This window comes from Apis mellifera, linkage group LG8, assembly GCF_003254395.2.
Source record: "Apis mellifera strain DH4 linkage group LG8, Amel_HAv3.1, whole genome shotgun sequence".
NCBI lineage: Eukaryota > Metazoa > Arthropoda > Insecta > Hymenoptera > Apidae > Apis > Apis mellifera.
In genome coordinates, this window is record NC_037645.1 from 1,869,383 (window position 1) to 1,893,272 (window position 23,890).

The window sequence follows — 23,890 nt, forward strand, 5'->3', positions numbered from 1 at the left end:
TATTAATTATAAATACCTAATTGTAAAATTGCAATTATTGTAATTTTTTCATAAATCTTTTCTATCATTTTTATTCTATTTTTATTTTTTTTTATTTTTTTTTTTTTGTTTTATTTTTTTTTTCTTTTGTTTAAAATGAAGTATATATTAATAATTACAATTACTTATTTTAATAAAATATTGATATCACAAGTTGCAATTGAATAAAACGTTTTTTTTTTGATATTATGACAAAAGGCCTGCTCGTAAATATTGATTTCAACTATTATAATCAATTTTTATTTTCGTACTGAATTCACCGTGATAATAAATGTCACCAACATACCAACATAAGCCAACATAAACATAAAATTAATTAATAATTAAACATTTATTGGGCAAAATCAAAATCAACGTCGTTCAACGCACAGTCGAACTTGGAATGCTACCGCGACTGTTCTGTCTGAAAATGGTACGCATGCGCGGCATATACGGCGTCGCGCAATTGGCGAGGTGGCGTCTGACGTTGATCTCTGTGAGGGCCAATCAGCGGTCGAACCTCGTCGATGTTAGCTCGGCGTGCCGAGGCGAACTTCAGAGGCGAGGTGGACCGACTGGTATGTGCAACACGGCCAGACTCCCCTCCTCTCCATTTAATCTCTCTCTCTTTCTCTCTCTCTCTCTCCTCCTTTTTCTCTGTCTCTCTTTCGTTCCTATGCTCTCCACGCGACTTCCTCAAATCTTTATTTCAGGCTCGACCGCGAACTGGTCGAGGCGCGCGGCCCGCTTTTTTACCGTCCGATACAACGCTTCTAAATTTGAATCTTCTACAGAGCAGTGCGAATCGACGGCTCGCCGCACGTGAAAAATATTTTAAGAAAGAACGCGCGTTTCTAGTCATCGTTTCTAGTCAGCCAGGATATTCTAACCTAGCTAACCTGCTTCCTGGTAAGCTGGATCCTGAAGAATTGTTTTATCGGCGCTCGTGTACATTAATACAAAACGACGGACTTGTAAAAGTGAATATAGAGAGAATATAGAAGAAAATATAGAGAGAAAGTATCGATATATCACGATATATCGAAGCAGAAGAAAAAAGGAAGAAGCAAAAGAAAGCGAAGAAAAGACTGGAAACAATAAAGGAAGTTCTTATTGCTGTTATTGCCGTTGTTGTCGTTGCGTTGTCGTCGACTGTTGTCGTTACGAAGCAAATACGTGATTGGCTTATTCTCGAACCGACAAAATCCGGCGTGCAAAGCAAGTGACGCGTGTTGATGGAATTGTTAAAAACGAGTGCAAGTTGATTCGTGCCAAAAACTATGTGTTATTTCTATGAAATCGCTTCGAAGAGAAGTTTTGTTTTGATCTTAAAGTTGTACCTTTCGCAAGGGTGTTAGTGGGAGATATCGATTGCGGGACCATTGACGTCCGTTCTGGAGAACGAGCTTTTCTCGCACTTTTAACTAAGCTAACCTCTTGATAATTGTATTTTCTCATATATAGTTAAATACATGTATACACATATTATATATATATAAATATATATATTTCCTACATGTGAGTGTTTCCGTGTACATGACATTGAATGAACATTAGATGCTGATTAATTCTCAAAAAAAGCTTGCAAAACGTGCCTGTACTAAACTAAATTGTTATTGTGACCGAAGATTATTTCATAAATCTCTAGTTTGATATTTCTCGAAAAAAAGAAGTGGGTCTGAAAACAAATAAACCATCGCATAATATATTTCTTTCTATGATCCTAAATTGATTGAAAAGTCACTTTTACGAGTCCAAATTTTATCAAAAGACATATGATATTTTGATAAAAAATAAATGTGTGGAATTTTGAATATCGTGTGACCGAGTGTCTCAATTGCAATTCTTCAATTATATTGTGACAACATCTGTGAAGAGAGTGCGATTTCGCCATCTTTGTTTTGATATCGATTCAGTGTGCGCAAGAAGATCGATCGATTGGCGAACGACCCGTCGAGATGTTCGACTGATCGAGCTCACTTCGAGTCGGTGAGTTATCAAATGTAACATTCAATTATAAAACGATTTTTTTTATTGTTAGATGATTACAAATATTAATGAATTCTATTTAATTAAGATAAATGCATTATTTATAAAATAAATAATTACAAAAAATACAATTATTTATAATATAAAATATTGAAAATGGAAAATATTAACAATTAAGAATATTTCTTATTTTACAAATAATTATTATATATTTAAAAAATTATATAAATGTTAACAGAAAAAAAAATAATTTCAACTCTATCGAATTTTATTTCTTTACTTTCTTCTTATACCTTTTTTTTTTTATGAATAACGATATATCGCATGATGGATTATCGAACGATTCAAACTCTTCGCGATATCGAAATAGCGTTTATCCGGTTGCAAACGAAATACTCGAAAGAATCAAATTAAATTTGACAAAGTTCAACATGTCATATAATATTATATACCAAGTACGCGTATATGAGTACTGCTTTGAATAAAATTGATAAAGCTCATGTTATCGCAGCTCGTGTGAGAGCTTCTATCGAAATTGATACATCGAATTAAAGTAGTCCATTTACTTAATATTTAATGTTTAAAATGTTCAATTTAAATATCGCGTTGTTGTTAATATGATTATATTAATATTTGAATATATTATATTATTACTTTATAATAAAATTAAGTATAGTGTGAATATGATTAATATATTGACAATGGTGAAGTACTAAATTTCTAGTGATTATTGTTTGACACTATTTAAAGTTCGCTTTGAAATGTATAATCACAGAATATAAAATTTGTTAAAGATTTAGAAAAATAATGTAACTCTTATGTTATATTAATATTTAGGAAAGTTAATATAATTCCAAATGAGTAAAAGAGTAAAGAACATTTGGAACATTTCAGGATTTAAACTGATCAATTCCATCTTTTTAAAAAATTATGTATTTTAAATATCAAAAAATTTTATAAAATAGATAAATGTAAAATTAATAAAGATAAATATAAAATAATGATAAAAAAAAAAGTTAAAATTAAAGATCAAAAAAGATATTGCATTTAAATATTCATAGATGCAATTAACTCATGAAACATCTATATACAAAACTTATTGTATTGAAAATTATTTTTTATATATAGCGAAATATTATTCGATACAATAGAGAGTAGCTTCTGACGCAAGTGCAAAATACGACATGTGTACGAGAAATATGCTGTGTCGCTGACCCTCGCTTCACATTCTACGCTCTTGTATAATAAACCAAATTCGATCGGACGACAACTCGAGCGAGTTGTAACCTCTCTTTTCTAACCTCTCCACTCTCCAGAGTGTTCTCTTTATTGTCATTAGCAAAGAAATATCGAGGCCCTCTTTTCGTTCGTACTTTCTTTTTCCATTACATTATATGATAGCCAATAATCATTCGCGAAGTTTCACAATACGAGATCATTCACTGAATGAACGATTCATCTTTTATCTTCTGTTTTGAAATAAATGGAAAATTCGCGATGGAATTTATTACGATTGTAACTTTACACTTATCGTATAATCACACTATAATAGATAATTATAAAGTATACTAATATGTAATTATAAGAAAGATAATTATGAAGAAATTGGAATTAGATCAATTTTTTAAAATGATCTTATATGCAATAATCTGAAAATCTCTAATAACGATACAAATTTGATAATATTTTTTCGATTATTTAATCTCTTATTTATATTAAATAAAAGAAATGGGAAAGAGATTTTTTTGTTATATATCAATAGATTAGTATACGTACATTATCAAATCTATATTTAAATAAATTATATTATTATGTATGTTAATATTTATTAAATTGTATTTTTAAAAAAAATGAATATAATAATATATATAATTCAATTATGAAGAATTTATGTTAGAAACTTTTATTCTTATTTTTACAAGAATTAAATTATAAATAAATGATAAAATTATAAATAGTTTTATCTTATAGTATATTCACAAACTTATTTATTAATTTACTATTTAAAAAACTTAAATATCTTGTATAGGTTTTTGTATCATATTATCATAAATCAACAAAAATAGATTTATTTAATAATTTTTTTTTATAATTTGTAGTAATTATATTGTTAGTAATATATTTGTATATCTCTCTAATGATTCATTATCATTATTTATATTTTATATTAATGTTCAATTTATTCTATGTACGATACCTAACCTCAAAAATAATCTCATTCGATTTTAAGTTCTTTATACAAATCCAAAGAAATAAATTTCTATATTCTAAAAAAAATGTAAAAATATGAAAAGCACTGAAAATTATTAGATTAATCATGATTAGTTTATAATAACTTTGTGAGAATGAATCGCATGTTAAACTAAAGAAGAGCCGATATTGAAATCATTTTCGATTAAACGTGAGAGCTGATGGATTCACGAGCGTGATATAATTACAATCGGTGACGGTGCAACATAATTTCGCGATGCACAAGATAGGCGCGACAAAAATAACGTTTGCCCGTGAAATTCGCGTTAATTCATATAGCGAGAGATCGCGTGTTTGCAATGAATGAAAGGGAGTTCAGTAAATATAGTTGATGGAGCTTAGAATTAGAACAACGTTAAAGCCTATGTTTTTATCAATCTCGATGCATCTGAATATTTGAAAGCTTTTTCGAATCAAGGAAATATTATTGAATAATCGGTCGTTTGATTATTTTTTTTTTTTTTTTATAATTTTCAAATATTCGAATTTTGTGATTTTATGATTATTTGATTATTGGAATGAGAATTCGATCATAAATATTGTTCAATATTGAATAGGTAAATGAATACTCGTAGAATAGTGTTCGAATGAAATAGAAATATTAAAATTATTAATATCTATAATTTGATAAATAATTTATTTTGAAATCAGTTCTTCTTAAATAAAAAAAAGTCTCATGCCCATTAAAAAAAAATAATATCGAATCGAATTTACTATTATTTAAGATAAGATACAGTAGAAATACAAGAAGCTTCTTGATAATCCTTTCATGATGCACATTATCTAATCATAATTGGTGTAAAGGTAATTTGATTTTTCTATTCATTTGTCGTTGACAGTAGTACAGTTTATTGTTGATTATGCTCAATTCTTTTTAATCTAAAGATTAAAAAGAAAATAATCCATTTATCGATTGAAAAATTCATAAAATACAAGATTAGAAATATTTTCAATATAATCCTCAAAATGTCAGTATTGTGAAATTTATGTAAATTTATGATACAAAAATAAAGATCATAAATGGTAACTAATAATCGTTATTAATTGGCATGTGATAGTTCTAATGGAACATAATTCAATATACCCATACACTTTGAGGAAAATTCGAGCAACAAAATTGATTATTACGTACGTTAATTATCGATAAAATGAAAAATCAATGTTTATTACACATTTATTTTGGCTATAGTGACATCGTAATTAATTACGTTCACCTTATTCTGTTATAATTTTGACAACGAAATTAGATTACTTTGTTCTGTCTCTTTTGCTTATTCCAATAATCAGATTTGAAAAATTGCTATTAGAAAAATAAAATTTTTAAGAATTCAGTTTAGAAATATGATGTCATAATATAGATTCGATTTATCATTTTCAATTTGATTTATATAAATGATATTTAATAAATTTAATATTATGAAATATTATGAATGTTATGAAATAAATAGGAAATTTTTATTGAACGCTAATTTGATTGAATTAGATAATATATAATAAAAAAAAAATTTATTACTGTTATCTATATTTTTGCTAGAAGTAAGAGAGAAAATTTTTAGTTTTATCTTGAATTTCTTATCACTATTCAGCTATTCTAATAATATCTAAATTGTTTATTAATTAGTTTTATTTTTTTAACAATCAATCAATCAATCACTATATTGAATTATTTAATTAATCTCATCTTTATTTTCATTCGATTATTTCGATTTCATCAAAATAATTATTCTATTTATTTTATTTTTAAAATTTCATAACATTCAAATTTCTTTCAATTGAATTTTATTAATTAAATATTTAAAAATTTTATGATATTTGATAATTATGATATTCATTTCTAAGAAAATTATTAATTATTACAACAATCCTTCATATTTCAACTTTATTTTTATTTTATTTTTATTTTTTTTTTATGTGTTGATGAGAAACATTACACAAAATCTTTAATTAAAGAAAAATATTTAGAGCACGATGTTTAATCATTCAAAATCATTCAAAATTCCCGCCTAATGTCTCGCATACGATCGAAGGTGAAGTTAGCTGAAAGATAATGGAACTTCAGTCGTGTTGAATAGGATATCACATAAACAAGGCATGTCTGTTATTCTCCGTCGAATTTAATGTATCATTGAAGTTAGTTGACTGGTTTGTTGGACAATTAATCGATACACGAACGAGACACGTGCTTTATGCACGTTTCAGCATTAGACTTGAAATGCATGGTCCACTTCTGTCGCGCATGTTTCGAACTGCATGTGATACATAGCTATATGGTTCGTATTCTAGTTTTCTATGGGTCCGCGCGCGCTTTTTGTTTTCAAATCACTAGCTAAATCGCAATCCTTTGTTCGTTGTTCGAAAGTTGTCACCGTTTCAACTTGAATTTCCTCATGGTGATCATTAGAATGTCAAAACGTAAAAGTACTCTTTTGAATTTTTATCCTGTCTTAAATTATATCTTTTCATGTTTATAAAATAATAGTTTTCATCATTAGACAATATCTTTAATTATTTAAATAGTTTAATTGATTTAAATAATTCATATTAATTAGATTTAAGATTATTGATAATTACTTATCGATTTAATAATCAATGATTTATGAATATTAATTTATTTGGGAAAAATTATACAAAAGATATGATATCATAAATCATAAGATGATGTCATAAATAATAAGATGTGAAAGATATTTTATAGTAAACAGTCACATTGAAAAGTATGTTATATCAAAGAATTAAAATGTTTTTTGTTTGATTGTTGATAATTTAATTGTTTGTAATATTAAAGAAATAAGAAGATCATTTTTGTTTTAGTGTTTTTAATATTCCATCCAGTGGTTCCGAAGAACTGTTTCATCTTTATAACGCTGTACAAAAATGGGTCGGAAGAAGATTCAAATTTCGCGCATCACGGACGAACGGAATCGTCAGGTATTATGATTTACATTAAATAATAAAAAGGTAAAAAGAATAATTTAAATAAATGACAACGTAGACGAATATTTATTTAATCTTCTGTCTCAGATTTTTAATAATTTTCCTCGACAATTATTATCCAATATTTATCAAATAAAATAAATAAAAACAATCAGAATCATTATTGTATCACAGATAACTATTATATCAGTTTGATTTATTGATAAATTATCAAATAATTCAAGATGGCTGAGGCAAATAAAGATAATTGATTGATGTTTCTTTAATAGGTGACCTTCAACAAAAGGAAGTTTGGGGTAATGAAAAAAGCATATGAGTTGTCGGTACTATGCGACTGTGAGATCGCTCTGATTATCTTCAGTTCGAGTAACAAGCTATATCAGTATGCAAGCACCGACATGGACAAGGTTCTTCTCAAGTACACCGAGTACAACGAACCCCACGAGTCTCTTACCAACAAGAATATCATCGAGGTGAGCCGATTTCTCCTCCATAATTTTCAAGTTTCCCAACAATATTTCCAAATCTTCATCATCTATGAAAAGAGTAGATGATAGGATAGATGATAGAGAAATAGAAAAAGGGATAATTATTACTTAAGAAATTTTTTATAATGCATAAATTAAAATAACATTCCTGAGAATTTTTGAGTCTGATTTTCAATATTTTAAATTGTTTTGATATAAAATTATTTTGATTATTTAATACAATATTGAAATATTAGAATTAGAATATTACAATCTACATAGAATATTATGGTTAATTATTTCATTATAAAATATTGAAGAATTCATTTTTTATTATATGTTAATGATAATATATAAAATATTAAATTATATTTCATGAAATTTTATAAAATTATAAAAGAAGAAATTTAATTCTTTTTAAAAAGATTAAGATTTTTAAAGACATTTTCCAATCTTTTTTCCAGTGTTATAATAAAATATTCCTTTATTTTAAATAATGAAAAAAATTCTTCGGAAGTAAGATAAACGTGTTTTAAATCTGAATGAGCATCATTTTCAAAAAACTTGTTCACGTAAATAATATGTCAGAGAATGTTGAAGCTTGTCTTTGCATGCCCAAGGCCGATTAGGTTGTCTCAGAAAGTACTATATGTTCAAGTCATTTAGTTGATCAGAAGGCTTTTTACAAGAAGATCTTAAAGCCACTCTTAACTATTAAAAATAATTATTTACATATCATACAAATAAATGATTATAATAATAATTGTTTTATTCTTAAATCTAAGAATTGTTTGTTTTATCTATGCTTATAATAGCCAAAATATTTTGTTAATAAATTTTTTTTGCAGCTATCCATTATGATTTATTTTAAAATAATAATAAGAAGATATATTCTAAAAGAAAATTAGTAAAAGTAGCAATTTAAAGATACAAGTGAAAACAACTTTTTGTTTAGATTTATATATAAATTGAGTTTAAAAATGAATTCTTCAATCAATAAAGTTGTTTTTTTTTTATATTTAAAAAACTTTAATATTAGATTTATAAGAATAATATAATTAATGCTAAATATAATGCTTTTACTTTTTTTTTATTAAAGTTTTTGATATGAATTTCTGACTCAAGAAAAACAAAATTAAAACCTCAAAATATAAATATAAATATAAATTATAAAATAAATATTGCAACATAATTCTTTATCAATTCCACGATTAAAAAAATTTTTTAAAAATTATCTTTTCAATAGAATCATTCAATTTCTTAAGAATCTTGAACTTGAATTTTAAATATTCTGAACGGCATTGAATCGTATAGTATCAATATTTTTTAAATAATCTCACCGATTGATGCGACAAGTTGTTAGTGCCAGCCTGCTCTATAACTCTACGGGTATATCAGTAAATGAGAGATTTCATAAAGAAAAATTTCACGATGTCTGATATCCTCGCGTATCATCATTGGTTATTAACTTTTTCAAGTTTGTCGATTATCGAAATTATACATGAGTATGCGGTATTATCTACATGCGTGCAGTACAAGCCTTCTTTCTGTGTGTCTTCTTTTTCAATCGTTTTATACGGGGTGGTCCATTAGTAAAGCCGGACAGAGAATTACTCTTGATGTTCTTGCGTGATGTTTTACTTGATACCTCTAAAAAAATTAACAAAAGACAAATGACTGGATGGAATAAACATTATACAAAAAACTTCATTTTGAGGACATTTCTTTTGATTATTTTTTTATTTTCATATTATTATTATATATATTAATAAAATAAGATGATTTTTTTGGTAGGGCGAATAAATTGATATTTTTTTTTTTAATATTTTTATTTTTTATTTTTTATTTTATTATTATTATTCAAAGTAATTTCTTTTCAAAATAGTTGTAAAACTTTTATTTATAATATAAATTTTTTTTGTAATATTTTGAATAATATTATGATAATATAGTAATAAATAATAATATATTTCTTATAATTATTATTATTATAAAAGAAAAAACTATTTAATTAATAAAAATATAAATGATGTAAAAGTATATTGGCGATATGAAAAAAGAAAAAAATATTAGAAAAACTATATTCAATCGTGCCAATATAAATAATTAAAATTCGTTGCAATATTTAAATCAGTGGTAAAGAATAAAAAAGAAAACCCAACAACTTGTTGTACAAAACAAATTCATTATGCTCAAATCAGTTGGAGGATTCTTCTTTCTAACTTTATTTATAATCTCTATATAAAATCTTAATAAAAAAAAAAACAGTTCTTAATTGAAAAAAAAATTAATAATTATAATTCTTTGTCTTCTCCATAAAATATTTAACTTTTTGAATTTTTCAAATTTTTGAAAAAGAGATTTTCATTAACTTAAAAAATCTTCCATTTTAATATCATTTATTTCAAATTTTTATTTATTTTATGAAAAAAAAAGAATTTTAAACAATACTAATTATACTAATAATATATAATTCAATGTCATTCTTATATATTACTATCAAATCAGTAAAAATTTCTAACTTTAGAAAAACTATCACAAACTTATTCCTAGGAGTTCCCTAACCCAGTCTCCCAATTGTTTTGAGTATAATAATGGTCAGGGTCGTTCATGAATTCTCCACACAAATCCATTGTCAACCATTGGTATCGCGTGACACGCGATATCTTCTTTCCTTTTTTTTTTTTTCTATATTCTGCGCCCGTAAACGCACGTATAACCTCTCACCGTAAAAGTACGTACACAAATAACCCATACATTGAAACATATGTGAAAGAAGAGAAGAAAAAAATAACTAGAGAGACTATTCGTATGTATATATAAAATGTGTATGTATATGTGACGTTAGATATTTAAATTAACGTGCATGCGAAGGTTGAGTGCCCTCGGGCGGTGTGGTCACGTGAACCTGTCTGCTGACACTTGCAGGCACTCAACAAGAAGGAACATAAGGGCGCCATGTCCCCGGAAAGTCCGGAGCCTGACGCGATCGAGTACAATCTTACTCCGCGCACCGAAGCCAAATACACGAAGATTGACGAGGAGTTCCAACTAATGATGCAGAGGCACCAACATAACGGCACTCGGGTAAGTGGAGGTCGTCGTTCTGTGTTGTTCGATGGCCAACTGACGTCGAGAGGAACAGACAGGGAGAAAAAGAGAAATGTTCCTGTCAGGAGAATACCTGGGATAGCTGAAAAAATTGTGTGGATCTCCTGCCGACGGTCCACGGGTATTTAGGTATTGTCGATCTTAGGCATTTTAGGCATACAAAGGTTGCTGAAAGTTTTTGGTTTTTGTAGAGTATTGGGAATTGTATTTGTTGATTATTATGGATGATTAAAATTGGGTTAAGGTTGTTACTGTTGTTAAGATTGCAGTAGTTAAGATATTAAGAATTTGCACATAGAAAAAGTTCTCTGTATGGTATGTTGGTATTGATTTTATTATATATCTTATTAAAGTTTCATTATTGAAGTATAATGTATTATTTTAGTATTTTAAATTTATACAAAGATACGGAGAATTTGATGAAATAGTAAAGATTGAAAATTGTATTATATATTGGATATTATGAATAATTGAAGTTGGAATCTTGGTTATATTAATATTTGAGTGTTTAGGAATTTTTTTTCTTACAAATAGATAAGTTGTTAAAAATTTTATTATAATTTATACGTTTAAAACTAAAAATCATAAAAAATGTAATTGGAATTATAAAGATCTTCTATGATGAAATATTATTTTATTAGATCTTTCTATATTTATTGTTAAATTTGCTTTAGAATTGTATATTTTCAAATTTTCTATAATTATATAAGATTTTAATTGAAAAAGTTTCAAATATTTTGATCTAATATTTATATTTATATATATAATATAATATATAAATATTAGAATAGTTATATAATATTAATATAATATTATAAATATTAATATATAAATATTATATAAATATATAAAATATAAATTTATTCAGTTTCATTTTTCAAAAATCTGATTAATATGAGAAATAAATCAAAAGAAAGAAGTTTTTTCTTAGTAATTCTATATCAAAAATTATATAATATGTAAAAATATGTTGTTTCTCATTATCATTTTGAAATTAATAACAACCAGATGTTTACAATCGTCTATTCTTCTTGTTATTTTACTTTGGGAATCTCTAACTCGAAGTTTTCACATGACTAGGAACAATTCGTTAGTATTCCTGATTATATTTATTAGCTTTTAACAATTCGCTATCAAGCAATTTGTCAGTGACGTAGGTTCGATTTAATTCGCACTCTTTAAGTTATTATCGAGTTTACATACTGTATGTTTACAAAACAGTCAGCTCATTCTCCTAAACGATGTTATTGGCAGATATTTAAATCAGATTTCTCTGATTAGTCATTAATTTGTTTTTTCTTTCATTTACTCAACTTATTGTATATATTGCATCGAACTTCATCTGGAAAAACTTAATATGATAATCATAATTATTTTAGCAAACAAAATCTTCAGAATATAAAATTTTCAGAATTCTTGAAAAATTATATTTATTTACATATAAAAATATTTTATTATATAGATTATTCTTTTTCTTTTTTAAATTTTTTTTATGAGATTTTTAATTTATAATAAATATAAAAGAATTTAAAATTGTAACAAGTTTTATTTTTATAGAAATTTATTTATACAAAAGATGAAGATCGATTTGCATTTGTATTTTTTTTTGTGTGTTTTATATTATATTATACATATGTTTTTGTTTATTTTTATGTAATAAAAGTAGGTAAAAGAATAATGAAGGATGTAATTTTAAAATAAAGATATATTTGTCAATTCTTTTGTAATCTATCATTATTGAATATTGTATTGATCTTATTAGCGTTGATTTAATACAATTTCAGGCAATGGGACAATCTAATTACTCTCTACCTGTATCCGTACCAGTGAATAGTTATGGCGAATCTCTACTTGGATCTAGTCCTCAAATAGCGCATACCAGCATTTCTCCAAGACCATCGTCTTCTGAAACAGATTCAGGTATTTGGTCAATAAAATACACTGATATAATTTATCAAATAAATTTAATTATTATTTTATATATAGAAAAAAAGAATTAAAAATAAAATTAATTATTAGATTTAATAAATAGCAAATAAAAATATTTATATTTTATTAATATAGTTATGTGATCTTGTAATTATCGTTATGATATTTCCTTTCTAAAAAAAAAATCAACATTAATTATATTATATTTTTTTGTATTATATTTAGTGTATCCACCAGGAGGAATGTTGGAGATGAGTAATGGCTATCCACCATCAGCATCACCATTAGGAGGTTCACCTAGTCCAGGTCCTTCACCGGCACTAGGAGTTGGAGGAGGCAGTGCAAACAAAGGCAGTAATCCGTCTAGGCATTCGCCGCAACCTCCACCTCCTCCACCGCCGCCTCATCCTCACAGGACTAATCTTCGAGTAGTTATACCAACACCTCTTACACAACCTCTCTCTGAAGATACTAGTTATGATGTTAGTATATAGTATATTGTACTTGATTTCAATTTATTCTTAAGTAATTTAAAATCATTACATAATTAAGCGATTTAATATCTTTTTATATTGAGTATTTTTATTTTAATCTTTTTTAATTTTTTAAAATAAAGTAATATATAACATAAATATATAAAAATTTATAGATATATAAAAATTATCTTCAATAATATTTAATATATACTTGATCCTTTATTTTATTCTTGAATATATAGAATGGCCATACACAATCTGCATTAAATACACCGGTAGTAGCATTGCAAACACCATCAGTTCCAGCCGGATACTCTAGTTTCGGACCTACCGATTATTCCTCAGACCTTGGAAGTTTAGCCTGGTCTCATCAGAGGTACGTTGATGACTTATCAATGTATTCGGCAGCCACCATGTCCAGTATCAGGTAAATAAAAAATTTCAATTTAAATATTATTGTGAAAAAAAGAAACTACACATCCAGTTGATATTTATCGTAAAAATTGTTATAAATATTATACTAAAATTTATAAAAATCTCATTTTCTTTAAAAAAAACTGTTTAGAAACTATTTTTTAATATAATTATTTTATAATATTATTTAATATAATTATATTAAAAACAAATTTATAATATAAACTCTTAAGAAAAGATTGAAAAGTATTTGTAAAGTTTAATCATGCTTGCAACGACGCCACTTGTTCTAATGTGTACTCTATATTTATATCTTAGTTGAGGATAAAAATATCAAACAACGTTCACTGGAGTTTTATAGTTTTTTTCTTGTTTGAATAATTGTTTTAGCAATATGTCAATAAATATATTAGTGGTTTTTCATCCCATTTTCATCTTTCAAATTTTATGTTATTCATTTGTTCATATATTAACTAATTAAAATTCTTTTTCTTAATCAATAAAAGACAAAAATTTGAGGCAAAAATAATGTTATTTATTAATACTTAATAAGTTAATACTTAATTTATTAATTAATACTTATTAATACTTATTAATACTTAAATCATTTTGATTACTTAGAATGATGAAATATTAAGTTTACATAATGTTTCACTAATATATTTGTTAAGGAATATATAAAATAATAATTTATTTTCACAATTTAGGACAAAAATAGAATTTAATTTTAACGAAAATTTAATCAATATATATTTTTGTATCAGAGAATTAATAACAATCAATTTTCTTGCAAATCTGATATCTCCAACATTATTGCAGTGGTCTTCCTCATCTAGCCGTATCAAGTAGTACACCACCGCCTGCCACATCGCCATTACCAGTGAAAATAAAGAGCGAACCGATTAGTCCACCTCGAGATCCTCACGGTGGCAACAGTGGCTCAAATAGTAGTGGGCCGAGTAATACCAGCAATCTTCATCATACAGCCCTGAATGTTGGACCTTCGTCGAGTACCGGTGCACCACCTCCACATCATGTACCTCATCCTGGCCCACAATCGTTGAATCTTGTGTCGAACAGACCTAGCAGTAATCCACCGCCGTCTCACTCTGGAAGTATAACACCGACAAATCTTCCGTCTCCAGGTAGTGCAACGGTGGCAGACATTCGAACGAGTCACTCGAACACCGGAGGAAATGGTGGGAACAACTCAGACTATGAGAACGGACCACTTATGAAGCGTTCCAGAATCACTGAGGGCTGGGCGACTTAATATCAATCGTAACAGTTAATCGCTCGATCGTTTCATACCTCTACGTACAACGGCGTATAGTGCTTTTGTGAGAAGTTCCGGAACTTGAAGTCAAAAACTTGTTACATTATTTACACACGTTCGGCCATGGTTCTTTTTTTTTTTTTTTCTTGTGGTTGGGTGCGCGCGTGAAATGAAGAACGATTTTCGCAGAAATCCAACTTGGCTGGACGAAGAATACAAGTTTGTTTATATATTTTAAAGTCCACACATATACATACGCACGCACATACATACAAACACATACATGGACACGTACATACAAATATAAAGATACATTTGTTTGACGATTAACGGTGCCATAATGTTGAAGCGTTACACGTATATATATATATATATATATATATATATATATATATATATATTATATTATATTATATATATATGATGGATACATATATATATGTATATATATATATATGTATATATATATATACATATATTTTCATGTATATAATACGAAAATTGTTTGTATATATTTCATTAATTCATTGTCATTTTCTTCGTGATATGGCATATTGTGTCTTTGATACTTGTCGCTATGGCGAAGGTTATTCCTTTCGAAATAAAGAAAGGAAATGGCGGTACATTTAGGACGGATATTAAGACATGAAAACCGGAAGTATAGCATTTCGGAGGTGAAATGCATCGACAACCGAATTTCTAAGAGCTTGCGAATGTCTAATGATTTCACAATTTAGAGATTTATAAATAAATGTACTTTGTTACTTGTTTTTTGTGCGTTATAATGGTAGATAGGTACAATCCGCGGCATAATCCGTTAATTGATGTTTTTAATTAATAATATCGAGAGCAATAAACATTATTTCTCTCTTAATTGAATACCTAGTCAGAGAATAATGATATTTGATTAGTATATAAATTTTAATTTTACAATTCTTTTTCTTCTTTTTTTAATGCAATATCTTTTTCCTTTACTCTGAAAAAACTGTACTCTTTAAATCGTAAAAAAAAAATCATTCAAACATATTATTAGAAAATGTATTATACTCATACTCATATGTGTATTAACCCGTCTATTTTAAAGAATCGTTAAATGTTGATTTGTTTTTAAATAGTGGAGTTTTTTTTCTTTTTTTTTTTTTTTTTTTCGTTAGCGAACTATAATTAACGGTCTATGTCCGCTAATAGAAAAAAAAAATGTTGAATGATTAATCGGCTACTGTACTCAAAATAAATATGATATTCTGTAGAGAAAATATGCTCGAAAATTAATATATTGATCATTATGAGATGATAGAAAAGATACATACATATTGTATGTGAAATAAGCATCTAATAATGTTGACAAGAAAGAAAAGTATATACACACGAACTTGTATATGTATACATATATACATATGTTATATACATTTTCCACAAGTATTTTGCACATTTGATATGAAAAGAAAAAGAAAGACATAGAAGGAAGATACTTTGCAACCCTTAATGCCTAAGTACACAACGAGAGCTTGCACTTTTGCGAGCATATATCTTCAAATAATAATACATGAGAATTAATAAATTTGTTTGAACAGCATTTAAATACAATAATTATTGCACATACAATTTTTCTATAACAATGGATCACAATTAAATTAAATGTGAAGTATAGAGAACGAATATCTATTAATATATCTTATAAAATGCTTCATTAGTGAAATTCATAATTAATTGGCAATATAGGGTTGCAATTGTAAAGTACAGAAAATCTTCTTCCTAAATAAAACTGCTTTCAAGATGGTCTCAGCCTATGCTTTACTCAATCTCAGGATGTATTCTGATATGAACTGTTCTCAAGAGTCATATTTGGTACATTACTGTAATTAATTAACGTTATTAATGGAATACACAAATGATATATAAATAAATAGTGCCTGGCACCACATGTTGCCCTCCTGCAGGTTGACTTGTTCACGTTGTCTGTAAAAGATAACTTGTCGACGAATTATGTGTAAAAGAAAAGCATATATCTTAGGGAAAGATATGATAAAAGTAGACTAATAAGTAATAAAATAAAATATATTGAATAAAATGAGAAAGAAAAAATGAATAAGAAAGAATAGAAAGATTATAATATCCATGTTATAAATTAGTAAAATTATAGATTTTGTTTTACAACATTCTGTCGACGAATTAACAACTTGGCAAGTCAATTTTGCTTCTATTATAACCGAAGATTATATTATACGTAAGTTAAAGAAGGAAAAGAAAGAAGAATCGTATGAATCTTCGATATTAATTTGTTTCTTTACTAATGTTGCAATTAGAAATATATTTGATGACTGTACGAACAATCGGTGTGTGAAACATAAGATATATAATGTATAGTCACTAATGATTAATCACAAATTTTTAAAATGATCACAAAGTGCAATCTCTTAGCCAACACACTTTTTTATCAAAGAAAAAAAAGTATAAAGAAATTGTTATTTTTCATAACGAAAAAAGTAAGATTTAATGTATTAAAAAAAAAGTATATATATATATATATGTCTCCACTAGTTATTAAACATTTTCCTATTGATGCAAAATTTATTGTATTTGAACTGATATTATATATATATATATATATATGTATATATATGTATATATATATGTATATATATATATATATATGTATATTATATATATATATCTTTCTTAAGTGTACATGCCTGAAGTAAATCCTTAAAATATAACCTGCGATACGATTGCATCGGTTCCAATTCTTAAATCATTGCAGGTGGATATCTCAAAATCTCTGAATAATATAATTACTTCTTAATTATATTATCAATTACTCGATATTATACGATTATTTCTCGGCGATATTTCAAAAACCCAGTGTTATTATGTGCTTCATTTGTTTGTATAAGACAAAGTAATTTGCACAAACTTTTCATCTATAATTAGTAAGAATAATGATATGTAAAGTCTCATAATGATTCGCTAAATGAGTTTGGCACAAGATATAATTATTAATCATAAATGAGACAATTGATAAACTTTTTATATTTTAAAAAATGATTTTATAAAATTTTTTTTAACTTGAAATAAAATGAAAGATTTTGTTTACTTTATATTTTGATGTTACAAATAAAATATAAGATATTGAAGAAGTTTATGGTTTTTTAAAAATATATTATATCTTAAATTTATGAAAATATATAATGTTATATATATATATATGTTAATAAATTCTTTTTTCAATTCTTTACCCTTAGTGCACAAAATCTAAAAATCAATTTTCGATTATAATGTATATAGATTTTATACAAAATTATGAAGCATATAATATTCTTTTATAATATATATATGTAGCTAATCTATCGATTATTAGACATATTCTTGACATTAGACTGTCTGAGAAATCGTTTTACCTGATCCACCGGTACTCGTGGTCTCGTAATAAGACAAGAATTACGATTTGCTTACCGATCTATTTTATTGTAAAATACCCAAGTGAAAAATAAAAAATACGTAGTGATACCTCTTAAGGTAGGGAACTTGTTAAATGGTGTACGTTAACGACACAATTGTGCGTATCATTTTAATGTATATTTTTAATATGACGATAAAAAAAAAAGTATGCATAAGTTACACTCACATACACGCAAATACGTATTTGATGTGTATGCTCTTGATTGGGGCACAACCGAGATCAATATGGAACCAATAACATTTTAAATGATAATATATCTGTTTTATTCTCTTGTTAAAGCATTTTGTCAATTTTAACCTGTTAATCAAAGATTATTCTCTTATTTATTGTTATATATTATATCTAATGTTAAATATTTAATAATCCATTATAGTAATAATGGATAAATATGAAGTGATACTGCTAGTAACAGTTTATTCCTAAAGTTTGAATATCTTCTTTAGGTTAAATTAGTTAAATTGATTTAAGAAAAAAATAATAGTTTCGTGTCCTTTAATATTGATCGAACGATTGTGCCTTAGCAAGAGTCGAACGAAAAATATCGTAGTGTCGGCGATTATATTATAGTTGAAAACTCGAAGACTATAATTGAAATTGTTGGAATGCTGTGAAACGAAATGGACCATCATTTAGAATGCATTAAATTATAGGACATACAGGAATTTAAAAAAAGAAAAAAGAAAAAAAGAATATAAAAAAATATAGGAAACCAGAGTTAGAGCCTTTTTTGTACAAGAGCAAAGTTGTTGGATAACAGACCATTTTTATTGTGAAACTCAATGGATGCTCGCTTCGATTTTTTAAATAATTTCTCCTTATTCTTCTTTTTCTGCTTTGTTTTTCTCATAAAACATCTGTAGAAAAAGATGAATTTTATATATAACTAATTATAATCGTTTTAAACGAGAGAAAAAATTTCTATATATATATATATATATATATATATATATATATATATATATATATATATATATATATAATATGCTTGGCATTTAAATATTCGAAATTTTTTTCAAACGTTTTATCACGATGGCACCATCATCATAATATGAAAATTAAAATGATTCGATGATCCTACATATTCGAATATATTTAAAATTTTCGTCATATTTTAATGACACCGATAATTTGATATTTTTTAAATTAGAAATATATATATATATATATATATATATATATATATATATATATAATGCAAAGAAAAGTGTTGTAAATATATAAAAAAAATTTAGTTAACGGATCGATTTATTAACCTTTGGTGCCTTTGAAAATGAATCGTTGTGAACTATTGGGAACCAATCGTTTTTAACAAACGATCCTTTTTATTCAAAATATTACGAAATGATCTATTTATTCCGCAAAAAATTGTAAAACTAAAAAAAGGCATCGTACAATTTTTTGATCAACTTATAGAAAATAAGACTCTTCTTAAATAAATATTATTTATTTATCATTTAAAATGAAAGAAAAAATAAAAGATCGAACATAGATTTTCATAGTTTTTCTTGTAAAATATTATATAAAAATATAAAAAAATAGTTAATATTTTGTAATATAACCAAGCTCATCTATAAAACATGATTCTTAATGATAAAATAATATTAAAATAATAAAAAAAAAAATATTAAATTTTTAAAATTCAAGATATTTATTTTATTTTTTTACAATCTCAAATTATCATAAAATATCTTCTCTTTCGATCGTTCTTTCTGTAGAGATCGATCGTAAAAAATCGAATCGAGTATCCAATAAATGGATATTATAACTTGAATTTAAAATTAAAATAAAATAAAATAAAATCGACATGAGTGTGTATATATATATATATAAATGTATAACATGATCAATAAGATAATACATGGTACAAGTATCACTTTTTGAGAAAATGAGTATGATTAATTAAAAAAGGAATAGATAACAAGAAAATAAGAGTTAGAAGACATGGAAAGCTGAACTAATTAATTAAATGAAAATATAAATGTACTAGCCACAACTGTCATTACAGAATAAAAGTGAATCTAATGATAAAATTTAATAATAATATACATAAAATATATATGTATATATATATACGTATGTAAAAGTAAATTTAAAAATACTGAACATATCTGTAAAGCCATGTAACATCACATTTTTAAAGATAAAACTCAAGAATACCGCCATTTTATTATTTACCATCGACCGTGTTTATCGAAATTTCTCGTCTAATCGATCGATCGATATTATTTTTTTTCGAAATTATCTTTTTAATATAAAAATAAAAATATATATTAGAAAGATAGAAGAAATAAAAAATATATAATATATATATATATATGTATATTATTATTATTCCTTCTATCTTTCTAATATATTTTTTCTTTTCTATAAATATATATATATATATATATATATATATATATATATATATATAACATAATGATCCTTGATTCAAAGGAATTCTCATTTTTATTTTTCAATCAATCGATTGATCGATTAGTTGTTTTAAGACACACGGAACGTGTGTGTATGATAATTATTAATATACTTTTTAAATACTATTACGTAGCGATATGCTGTTATTTGTACGATATATATATATACATAAAAAAAACGGAAAAGTATGAAAATCTTTACGTTGTACTATTAACAAATAAACAAACAAAAAAAAAAAAGAGCGGCCCATTTGAACATTTTGAGCGCAAGGTACAATGAAGAAAAAAAGTAAGAAAGAAAAAAAGAAAAGAAATATATAAAAGATTTTAACAATAGAAAAAAATGACAAACATTGTATATGTAATTATACTGAAGTTAAAAATAATCGCGTAACGTGCTATATAGATCTTATTATTAAACAGACAAACAGGAAAAAAAAAAAACAGAAAAAATATATTATGGCGTATTATAATGTTGTGCATTTAAGTAGACAGTGATAAATCTGCGAAGACAGAAATGAAAGTAGCTTTTTTTTTATTTATTTGTTATTATCGTCTCTCTCTCTCTCTCTCTCTCTCTCTCTCTCTCTCTCTCTCTCTCTCTCTCTCTCTCTCTCTCTCTCTCTCTCTCTCTATCTCTCTCTCTCTCTCTCTCTCTCTCTCTCTCTCTCTCTCTCTCTCTCTTTCGTATACATATACATATATGTATGTATATGTATATACTTTGTAATAATGCCAATTCGTTTCACAAAGAGAGAAATTGATTTGTTTTGCATGTATTTTTTTTTTTCTCAACTTTTGTTCATCCTTTTTGTTCCTTTTTCTTTCTTTTTTTGAAGTTTCTTCTGATAACATTCTGTAAGTACCAAAGATTCAATTGGTCGGAATTTGTAATTCGTTAATCATAATTGTTGTCAAGACCATTATATGTCCATAAAAATTTGCGAGATGATTCCATTACGAAGGATATATACTTGTTCGTTTATTCATTAATAATGCACGTCAAAAATGCCCCATGTTGAGAATGGTACAATAATGGACACACCTGTATAAAGATGGTACCAGCAATTGCCGCGTAAAAATCGGGCACATGCAAGTTACTCTTTTCTTCTTAATATTATTCGTAAAGAAATTGTTAATATATATAAGAATAAAGAACTAAAAAAATAATAACAGAATTCAACAAATAGATATAAATTATAATAAATATCTATTATAAAATACTTATTATTATTGAATTAGTTAATAGTATATAAAGTATATGTTTAAAATTAATTTATTTGCTTTTTATAATTAAATTTTAAAAAAAAGTTTTTAATAGACTTTTAAAAAAAATTTGGCTTCATTTGAAATATTTACAAATATTTTTTATTTTCAGTTCCTTGATTTATCAATTAACATAATTTGACTGTTCAATTTGATAAAAAAAATCAATTGCTAAAAAAAAAATAATAAAATTAACAAAAATTTGAAAGTGCTTGCAATTACTCGATTTAAACGTAACTAGTTTAAACATTATTTCGTTGGTGCTCGACATATCCGGTCGTTGTTACATGTTATATTATTGTCAATACAGTATATGAAGAATAATAATTATCATGAATCCTTTTAAAGATCCATCATTTATCGTTATCGATTGATCATTACTATCTACTATTATTATTACTACAATCGCTATTTATTATTATTATTATTATTATTATTATTATTATTATTATTATTATTATTATTATCATTATTATTATTATTATTATTATCATTATCATCGTCGTCGTCGTCGTCATCATCGTCATCGTCATCATCATCATTATCATTATCGTTATCATCATCATCGTCATCGTCGTCGTCATCATCATCATCATCATCATCATCATCATCATCATCATTATTATTATTATTATTATTATTATTATTATTATTATTATTATTATTATTATTGTTATTGTTATTATTACTAATAATGATCATAATAACCATATGGATTATATCGCCTATTGCTCGGTCAATGATAATGATTTTTGTCTGAATTTAGTGGAAGTTAAAATGGATTATTTCAATATTTTCTTCACATATTTCTTTTCCTCCTAACTCTTAAACTTTTATCATACATACACGTTAGACGTATATAGACACGTTTAATTATAGAAATATACATGCAAACATACGCACGCGCGCGCACGCATAGAACATTGTAAACACACATTATGATTATATTTCAGCTATCAGCATAATGATATCGTGTTTCTCATAGAATACATTTTTTCGGTTTTTATATTTGGCAACATTTTATTTAAGTAACATTCAAGCATGTGCGAATCAATTGATCTGTCGAACGTAAGATTAATTAGAATTATTTCAAGATTTGAAATAAAAAAATAATATATAATTAATAATATATACTTAAATAATTAGACTGTTATGGTTTAAAAATTTAACAAAAAATATTTTTATTTTTAATGTAATATTTTTTATAGAATATTGATAAATTTTGAAAATATTGAATATAGAAAAGTCCAAGAAAAAAGCAGAATAAAGTGTTAAGAGAATATAGAAAGAACTTTATACAATGTTTTATTTATATGAAAAAAAAATATAGCACGTGCTTCAAGAATGTTGATACAACACTTACTACATAATATGTTAAAAGAAAATTAAAAATATTTTATGAATTGTAACATAATTTGTACAGTCTAATCTATTTTTTGTAAATTTAACTTATTGCAAACATTTTTCTTAACGGTTAGAAATCTTAATCTGTGTAATACTTCTTGACTCTACTTTTATATTTTACATTCGAGTGATTTTTAAACAATTAATTTGCATAAATTATGATAATCGTTTTTATTCAGTGATGATTTTTTTTAAATAAATCGATTGCATCAATCAACTGATTTATTTTTTGCACAAACATTATGTTAAAATATATAATTTCTTGATAAGTACAGAAATAATATTTATTGATAATTGATAATTAAATTAATAAATATTTTTCTAATAAGAAAAAAATGAAATTTTATAAAAACAGAATTGCTTCAAATTTGAATATAAATTTCTTCGATATCGGATATAATGTTGAGAGGTATGTGTGGGATTTAAAAGTCATTGATTTTCTGTTTAAATGATTGATGTACGTACAAAAATATTCATTGTCT

At 25.7% G+C, this 23,890-nt stretch overlaps 1 protein-coding gene and 1 non-coding gene across 7 annotated transcripts in view; both read left to right on the forward strand.

Annotated features, from left to right (window-relative positions):
• Positions 1–15,134, forward strand: part of LOC413946 (myocyte-specific enhancer factor 2) — a 48,293-nt gene extending 33,159 nt beyond the window's left edge. For 4 of the 6 annotated variants that reach the window (XM_397383.6, XM_006558880.3, XM_016913583.2 and 1 more), the window contains 7 exons: positions 7,069–7,185; positions 7,461–7,664; positions 10,587–10,745; positions 12,554–12,689; positions 12,924–13,180; positions 13,417–13,601; positions 14,408–15,134. In XM_397383.6, coding sequence (XP_397383.3) covers positions 7,132–7,185; positions 7,461–7,664; positions 10,587–10,745; positions 12,554–12,689; positions 12,924–13,180; positions 13,417–13,601; positions 14,408–14,861 — 1,449 coding nt within the window. In that variant the 5' untranslated portion in view covers positions 7,069–7,131 and the 3' untranslated portion in view covers positions 14,862–15,134. Of the gene's footprint in view, positions 1–697; positions 2,008–7,068; positions 7,186–7,460; positions 7,665–10,586; positions 10,746–12,553; positions 12,690–12,923; positions 13,181–13,416; positions 13,602–14,407 lie in introns of those variants that run through there. The other 2 variants (XM_006558878.3, XM_016913585.2) reach the window with 2 other exon arrangements.
• Mir6048 (microRNA 6048) lies at positions 514–608 on the forward strand. The gene has a single exon (NR_127324.1). It is a non-coding gene; the product is annotated as a microRNA 6048 (primary transcript).
• Positions 15,135–23,890: the final 8,756 nt, after the last annotated feature.